The sequence below is a fragment of the Cariama cristata genome, unplaced genomic scaffold, assembly GCF_000690535.1.
Source record: "Cariama cristata isolate BGI_N322 unplaced genomic scaffold, ASM69053v1 scaffold27344, whole genome shotgun sequence".
NCBI lineage: Eukaryota > Metazoa > Chordata > Aves > Cariamiformes > Cariamidae > Cariama > Cariama cristata.
In genome coordinates, this window is record NW_009612748.1 from 1999 (window position 1) to 11087 (window position 9089).

At 52.6% G+C, this 9089-nt stretch overlaps 1 protein-coding gene across 1 annotated transcript in view; it reads right to left on the reverse strand.

The window, feature by feature from the left end:
• The window catches only part of LOC104160605 (KAT8 regulatory NSL complex subunit 1-like), a gene marked incomplete at its 5' end in the record, with an annotated part of 9297 nt that extends 1770 nt beyond the window's left edge, over positions 1-7527 (reverse strand). The window contains 6 exon segments of the mRNA XM_009698767.1: positions 1652-1764; positions 2503-2560; positions 3777-3895; positions 6254-6405; positions 6765-6926; positions 7329-7527. Of these exon segments, the coding sequence (XP_009697069.1) occupies positions 1652-1764; positions 2503-2560; positions 3777-3895; positions 6254-6405; positions 6765-6926; positions 7329-7527 (803 nt within the window).
• Positions 7528-9089: the final 1562 nt, after the last annotated feature.

The window sequence follows — 9089 nt, forward strand, 5'->3', positions numbered from 1 at the left end:
TGCAATTGAAGAGCTGCTACAGGAAAAACCCAAACCGACCTGTCGCACGCAGACCACAAGAGGCTCAGCAGCTCTGCTGGAGCAGCTCACAGAGCACGCGACATTTAAGGGAAACGACGCGAGTTCACCCCGGTGTTTGCTGGCGTCACCTGGCCCAGGTACTCCACAGGAGCAAGGCACTGCCCAAATCACGGCAACAAGAAGTTACCAGGCCATGAGGGGCTCCGGCAATTTCTAAAGGAAGACTAAAAGAGCCGCAGAGGACAACCCCAGGATGGGAATGGAGGGAGCGAGCAAGGATCCTGCTGAGGAGCAGCTCGGGACGTGGCCAAGGCCAAGCTGAACTCGGCCAAGTCACTCTCAGCACGAACGCAGCAAACCACGTCCCGGGTCGTGCCGAGGAACGTGGCCAGCGGAGCAGGGACACGTACATCCCCATCTCTCCCTGGGAATACCGGCCCAGATCTGGGGGAATCTCCATCCTTGGAGGGGTTCACACCATGACCAGACAAAAGCCACGGCCAACCTGGTCTCCTGCTTCCAGAGACCTCTGGAAGTCCTTTCCCACCAGCATTCCTAAACCTACGAGATGAAGTTTGAATTCACCTCAACGACCAAGCCAGGACCTCAACACAGCCTCTTTCACCAACGTCCTTACAAGAGGGTCTTTAAAGAAACAAAGTTATGGTGAAGTGCTATCAGATGTGAGAAACCAGCCGAAGAAATTTGTAAGGAAACACCAAAAGGTCCCACGCTCCACCAGCACTGGGAAATGCAGCTGCAGATGAAACGAGGCAACAGCAGCACAAATGGAGTTTGACAAACGCTACCTTTGCAGTTGCAGAAAGTTCTTGCAGAAACCTTGCACGATCGCACACGCCCGACAAGGCTAACCTGAAACCACAACCAGACTAAGGCGACCGGGTGCATGTTTGCATGCAGTTGTAGTTCAGCAAGTATTTCTGCCCGAGCGCAGGGTGGTTCAAAACCAAAGCAAGCATCGGAAATCAAAGGGAGAAGAGCAGATCTCTTCTTATGCAGGTTTATGATGAGATCAACAGCTGGAAACTGTGTGTGGTTTTAGACACCCACTCACAAGACAACACTGCAGAAAGGGAATCAAGTGTCAAGCATCAGAGGAACGCAAGGACAGCTCTGAAGCAATCGAGCAGAGATGCGACAGACAGCGTAACGCTGAGAACAACCACCGATCCTTGCTCCTGCCTGAAGGGTGCCCGGCTCAGCCCTTCTGTTTTTCTCGGGACTCCCAAAGCTGCCGCACCAGCCTCCACGCTTCTAGAGCGGGGAAAGTGCTTGAGAAAGCAGAATCCAAACAAATGGTGCAAGCTGGTTGTCCGCAACTTACCTGGTGTGTAACTTCACCCCCACCTAAGCAAGACTACACCCCACTCCTACAAGGGCTCCTCAAGCTGCTCCTGTGGATGGTGACCAAACTTTCCAATACCCGCACAAGCTTTTAACCATTTTTATGGATCGGTCAATCTAATAAAGCCTCCACAACCTGCTCCCAAGAGCATCCCACTCTGTTGGGAACGACACATTGGCCAAGAGGATCCCACTGGATGCTCTTTGCCTTCGAGTGCCGTTGGTGCCCTGGGGCAGTGCTGAGGAACCGTGCCGGCAGGCGTACCTGCTGCCCCGCCGCTGCGGCGGCACGCTCGTGCTCCAAAGCCACCGGGCCCGCTCCATCTCTTCGCACTTGCCATGCCGAGCAGTGAAAGCTGAATCAGACAAGTCCTCGATCTGGAAAGAGAAGGGGACAGGGTTTTGGTCAGAGCCGCCTTATATTAATCGTATCACAGAAAGGTTTGGTTGAAAGGGACCTTAAAGCTCACCCAGTTCCAACCACCCTGCCATGGGCAGGGACACCTTCCACCAGACCAGGCTGCTCAAAGCCTCATCTAAAACATTAAACACGCATCTATGTGCAGTTTTTTCCAGCATTAGCTGGATTTAAAGAAGTATTTACGTCTGGAGGGAGGCAGATGCTATCGGTGAGTGCGAGAGCACCTTGTTAAACTGAGTCTGCATTGCTTAGGAAGAGATTAAGAACTAAAAATCAAAGGAAAGCCACTTAGCCCAGAATGAAAGCACTCACACAGAGGTTTAAGGAAATACCATCATTATCAGTATAGCTAAAATAATAACTATAGCGGTGTGACTGGTCATGATTTCTTGATTAGACTATTCTATAAAAAGATTGCTGCCCAGAGAGGTCTCCTGACAGCAATCAGACCTCAGATTCGGCTGTACCCAGCCAGTTAATCCAACTTCTGCCTTATCGCGCCTTTCCTGAAAAGGAACCAACACCAGGCTGGTTTCTGCGAGGCCAATTGTGCCATTTTATCGCAAAAAAGGAAGAGGATCCGCACCTCCCTGCTCAGGTCCCTGCGTCCGCTCCCTTCCAGCGTCCTCCGCAGACGTTGTTCAGCCGCTAACCAACCCCATCCCACATGAACTTGGAAATAAAATTCTTCTTACCTCCTCATTGTCTTCATCAGGGTTCGCTTTCAGAGCGCTGATATCCACTTCACGCCAGCTGCAAGGCACAACATCAGAGGGCAGTCAATCACAGGCACAGCCAAGCATGGCACCACGTGCCCTGCACGCACTAACACCGTCTTTTGGGAAAGGAAAAATCTAAGCCTGCCACGATGAGCAATGTACTTAGGCTCAGTTTTAAGCCAGGTGGCCACATTTGTCTACCGAAATCCCTCCTGCGGTATCAGACAAGGGGTTGTCTTGTCCCCTTCCTCTGTTAGCTTGATCCATTTTTGAGCACATCTTTTTGGAGTGGGTTCGCACCCACTGAGTGCAACACTGGGGGACCCACAGGAGACGTCCTTCCACGTCGGGAGGGTCAGGAACGGAGAGCGAGGCCACCAGCGTCCTCCCGCCGCAGCCCTTCCTCTCTGCCTCCCTGCCCAGCTCCCGGCGCTTGCCAAGGGCAGAGGAAGCAGAGCAGATGCTGCAGCATTTCCTCCTCTTCCTCTGGCTCAGCAACAGGCTCCCTCCCTGCCCTGCTCTGAAATGGGCCTGGGAAGGGCATGTAGGGCCAGGAAAAAAGAGGCAAGTTGGGAAAGAGACCTGGAAAACTGGGAGGAAAAAGGAGGACTGGAAACTGGGCAGTTTGGATGAGGATGCTGCAGCGTGTCAGCACACTCCCACCAAGCAGTCAGGTGCAAAAACTCATCTTGTCCATGACGTTAACCTAAGAACATCCAAACGAGGGCCGACAGCTCACCTCCTCGCACTCAGCTTGGGCACAGAAAACTTCTGATTCCTACCACTGCCCAGGCGTGGGAACGCTTCTCCTGGTCGGTGCGACCCAAGGCAATGGCTCTCCTCCTGCACGCCAGCGTTAACCCAGCCCAGACCCCCACCGCCCAACGTGCAGAGCTGGGAAACCACCAGGACCTTGGGCTCAACACACTCAGCAGCTTTGCAGCAGGACAGAGGACAACCGGGACAACTTTCCATCGCACAAAGAGACCTCAGCAGGCCTGCTGGCTTTCATGCACGAGGGACACTCAGACAATATGCTCCCTAACTTAGCAAGTCTCCATCAATGGTATGATGAGAAGTTTTCCAAACTTTCTCTTATTTCCAAGGAAGAAGAAAGCCCCTTTCCTCACCAGCACTGGCAGCCACTGGGAGCAAAAGCCCTATGCCAGAGCTGACCTTCTGACAAGACATCGGCACGATGAAAGCCTGGCACGTAACAATCCCGCAGGAGCTGGGGATCAGGCACGTACCTGGGTGTGAGGATCTCTTTGTACTGCAGTTTCTCCACACGAGTCGTCGCAGCAACGGACATCGGGATGACAATGTTGTTAATATCAAATGAACTTTCGCCTCTCCTCCTCCTCGGCTGCTGTAAGGTGAAGACAAGAAGCACGTGAGAAAGGGTTGCAGGTTTTTGTCATGTTAAGTCATTGATGGAAAAAGGACGTGGCCTCATAAGAAATGGCCTTGTATGACCCAAGGAGACTCAAGAACCAACAGCAATTTGCATCAGAATGGAGTTTACCTACTGCTTGCTGCAAGTCTTCTCCCCAGCCAAAAATCCTTACCTTGGAAGGTACCAACAAGGGCAAGGGCTGCGGTGGCCCTGCAGACACCGCAGCAAGGTGAAGCAAGGGCTGGTGAGCTCCAACCACCACCTCCACACTGGCACCAGCCCCTCCACAGCCAGGCCCATCAGGAGACTCATCCGGCTCATAAAACGACCCAGCAAGAAGAGTCATCTCCCATATAATCCAATTCCCTACTGCCAACGTAAAGAAGGCAGGGAGCCCATCAGGAAAGAGGGAAGAACTGTCCTGTTTGGAAACAGCCCCCCTGCTCGTGTCCTGGCCTCACCGCAGGTGACGCTGTGACAAGAGGAGGAACGTGAAGCAGTCAGACCGGAGTTCATCTCGGGTTTTGACAGCTGTACTAAGAGCCTAACAGCTTCCATCTGTATCGCGCGTTTGACTGGAATAGATTTTCTAAGACAGAAATAAGCTCCACACTTAGCTATTTAAACCCGGTTGAACGCTGGGTGCTCTCCTACCATCTGTCTATTGAAAAACCTCCCCCAAACCTCTGACAGCAGCGCCGAGGGTACAGTGACACGAATCCTCATGGATCAGCCTGATAGCACAAACGGACTCTCTTCCTACCGGAGTCATCCTTTGATTCCTGCGGCTTTTAGTGTAAAAACCTGCGGGAATTCAACTGCCAGGGACCCGTCGCAGCCAAACCCCAGCACTCGTGTGAAGGTGGATGAGGACGGAGTGCGTGGGCAACTATTGCCACGGCAGCAAGGAAATCCGAACGTGTCACAGTGAACAGCGAGGCCTCACCCACCGGTTGGGGAGCACACGCAAACCCACGCCAAACTGGGATGCTTGAACCCAGGACCCGGACCCTTGAGCCCAGACCGCAGAGTCTGCCACGGGGTCTTGCAGGACTTGTTGCTGAAGAGAAGACATCTCATCGTGCTTTTCTGAACGAGCTTGTGAAAGGGCAGTGGAAAAAGCAGCAAGAGAAGACCAAGATACGTGTATGATGCAAAAGGAAAGGTCATCTTGATACACTAGAGCTGCTGAGAAGAGCTGTCCTCTTTTCCAAAACACCCAGCACACTCACACCAAAGTACCATTGCTTGCTGGGTTCTTCAGACACCCTGTGCCATCACAGGGCGCATCACTGATGTCACAGTTGATGACACCAACAGCAAACTCCACAGTGAAGGAACCCAGCCGGGACCTGTCAGCCCCAGAGCAACAAGCTTGGAGCAAGGACAAGGGCACACAAGGCTGAGCTGGAACTGGTGCCCTCAGCTCTGCCATGGACAGACGCCTTTTAACCACCCTGGTTTTGCTATCAGGGTTCAAGGAGATGTGCTCCGTTACCCCTGGGCGACATCCAGCTTTGGCTGTGGCACAAACTACCAACCAGACAGAGGCCAGGTTCTTCTCTGGGACACTTAAGAGTTCAGCAGAATTCAGTCCTTTAATCAAGGGCTTCTGTTACCGTGGGTCAGGCGCTGGGAGGATGGATGAGGTCTGGCAGAGGAGCTGTGTCATCGGGCTGTCCCAGAGCACAGTGGGAGGGAGTTACGATCCTGCTCACCGACAACTTTTAGACCCAGCTTCATAAAGGTCCCAAATCCCGTCATCCTTCAGCATGCTGGGAGGCTGAGCATGTCTCAGAAGACAGTACGAGTTAAGCAACTGCTGAAGCTGCCGTACAGGTGAAAGTTAAGATCTCAACCATCACTGTTGTACCACTGCCCTGTGACTCAGCCCCGAGGACACGAAGGGGAAACTTTCTCAGTGGGAGCACCGTTGTACCAGCAGCAGCACACTGCTGCTGCTAAGCTTTTCTACTCACTCTTCCTGGCATCCCCAGACAACTTCAGAACCCAAAACTCGGGTGTGGAACAAAGCCAGGGGACTACTGAGGACAGGAACATTTACCAGTAGTTACTGAGCTGACAGTGAACCCGTAATTGCAGCTGACTGGCTCTCCGTACAGCCAACATCAATCCAGGAACCCCAGCAGACCCAAAGTCAGAGTCAAAAAAGAGGGCCAGCAACCCTACCATCAGCTGAAACAATGGGTCCAGCATGGTAAGAGAAATACTGAGCACTCTCAAGCCTAGGGTGCCTGAACTGCTCAAAAGCTGAGACCCCATGATGGAGCCGAGCTCAGAAACCTCTCCAGAAAGGCAGGAGGTACTTACGGCTGTGCTGGAGGTGCCCTGCGAACTCGTGCTGGCAGGAGCAGAGCCTTCTGAGGAGGTGGACAGTTGCCGTGCTATGGGGCTGTGAGGTGTGGGGGTCGCAGCTGCTGACAAGTAGCTTGGGCCACCGACGTCCGTGTGATGCTTCAACACTACACAAGGAGGATGGGAGAAAAATGAAGAATGACATTAGCATCAAAAAACACCCCCAAACCCAAACCCCCACCAAACCCAAAGAGAGGGGGTGGTGGTGGACTGAAAAGGACCATGTGCACCAGAAATGGTCAGTGCTGAGGAGTACTTTGCATGAAAGAGAAGCACCTTCTGATGGCGACTGCCAGTTTGAGAGGCCCTGGGGAAAGAAGCAGTTAGAGCAGACGAGGCATTGCTGCGGTGGTGACAAGGCCCAGAAGCAGTGCGTTCCCCCTTCGCCGAGGCTGAAGGGGGAAGAGAGGCTGGATACGCAGCAAAGCCCAAGCTCCCCCCGAGAGACCTGGCCGTGGGAGCCTACCTTCACTCCTCTCAGATGAGCAGTCTCGCAATCGCTTTTTGTCATAGGCAGGAGGCTGGACAAGCGAGCGCTCTTGCGCTCTCTCGGCCTTGGACACGGCCGTAAAATCGTCTAAAGATGGCCTGTGTGCCTTGTCTGGTTGGATTTTTTGATGTGAGCGCTCTGAGGAGGGGAACAGAGAAAGAGCTATGAAACGCCTGTTTTCACCTCTCTTTCTGTTGGCACAGGAGACTCGGGCAGAGTTTACCAGCTCCAAAAATCCAGACAGGTCGGGCTCAACACCTTCAGGGCGCTGCAGAGATGTGCTCAGAGCAGAACGAGCCATAGTACTGCCCGTGTCAGCGTGAGCACAGCCTCAGACTGATCAAGGAGAGGTCCCTACGGACCGAGACCAGCCTGAACTTCACAACCTGCACACACTTCACCTTCAGCCCTGGCCTGCGATACCATGGCCTCATGCCCAAGAGCTGAATTTAAAGGGTATCCTCCACCTCTCTCCATCCAAGATTGCACGGCTGTTGGGTACAAAGCTGGGTAATGTTTCTGTATGTGGTGGACACTTACTGGCTGCAGTGAAGAACGAATTCACCAGCTTGTGGCGGTCCTTGCGAGCAGGGTCAGACAGGCTGCTGGTAGGCATGGGGGCTCTGTGCTTGAGCGAGAGCTTTTTGGGAGGTTTAATTTTCTCGTAGGGTTTGTTCTGCCACTGAGATTTCAACATGCTCTGGAAGTGCAGGCTCGTCGGCACATCTGCAGAAGGATACGAAACATGGTGTTCAAATTAACTAAATTATGCCCCAGAAAGCTGCGATCCATAATCCCCTCCCAGTCCCCCAGTAAGAACAGCCCTTGACATACAGGTGTTGACTGTAAAACCCAGGCTTGCCTACGCCTTCCTCCCGTTCAGGGAGGACCTGCAATGTCAGGACCCAACATTTCTAATCTGAAGCTCTTTGAGAGAAGGACATTCCTACAGGATGCACAGCCCAAGTACATCCCGGCAGGAAAACGAAGCCTTTGTCAGAAAATCCATGCGTCTTTACCGCTGAAGGTATCTTGTGTACTGCCACGCTCAACTCCGCTATCTCAGATCTGACTTCCAAGAATCTGAGATAACTCAGCACATCAAATCTACAGAGGTGCGGGCTGGAAGAGAGAAATTCAGCTTAAATCCTCAATTTCAGGTCAAGCCAAAAGCCACCCAAGTACTGTGTGACCTTAATCTGCCCGATGTGGCACCTCCATCATCTACCGCACGTTGTGTAAGCCAGCACACTTCAGAGACTCGACAAACAGGGTCCTCGACGGCCGGGTCCCGCAGCCACCGGCAAGCAGGCGAACTCACCCGTCATTATCTGGGTAACCGATGCACTTCCAGCCTGGAGTTTCCGTGCATACCACAGTTGACGGTAACCCAGAATACCGGTCCCTACTTAATCCCACCGTGTCACAATGAGCACCAGTACACTGTACTGCTGTGCAATCCGGCGGACACTATTTTTGCTCACATCTCTCAAGCTTTGTTTCTCCCAAATCCCATACAGGCGTGCACTCCTGACCTCAGCCGAAAGACCGAACGCTAATGAGATTATTCAGTGTATTTCTTGTGCAGATAGGCTAAGGTAGACTATAAAAACCATTAACTGGAGTAGCAAACTACTCCAGCCTCAGGAGTCTCACAAATAAGCCTTCCTTTCATACTCACAGCTTCAAACTTCAGATTTGATCACCAAATATTGCTGCCTAAGCCTCCTCCAAGACCCAGCTCTCTTTTTTATGCCTGAAAGCCAAAACCCTAGTTCAGAAAAGTACTAAAACCTTTAGGGTTAACAGGAGAACTACTGAGACATGAATTTATCTTCTCCAGCTACACCCGTAAGACCATTATACCCCAGCACTCGTGGTCTGAGATGCCACCCATCCGCTCTCCTCCCCCAGTACAGACCAGCAGACCGTCGCCAGCAGGACACGCAGCCCGATGCAAACTCACGCTGCCACAACTAGGAGTTAAAAGCCCTAAAATGAGCATCAGTAGTACAAACATCCCTCCTCCACCTCTCTCAAGCTCACATGACATTTTCACAGGGACTTTGGAGCCACCCTGAGCAGAGACGAACCTTCCCAGGCCCTGCCCAAGCAATAAAGCTCCTCACTCCGCGCCTGCGGAGGGGATGCAGATGCAATTAGGAGTTGCCGTGGGATTTAGAAATTGCATCTAGATCATCTCAGAGGGCAAGTGGCAAAGAGTCAAGCCCTGTTGGTAGTCTCAATGGTTGGTATCTCAACCCCTCCCCAGTGTTTCCCCACCAATTCCAGGGATTGGAA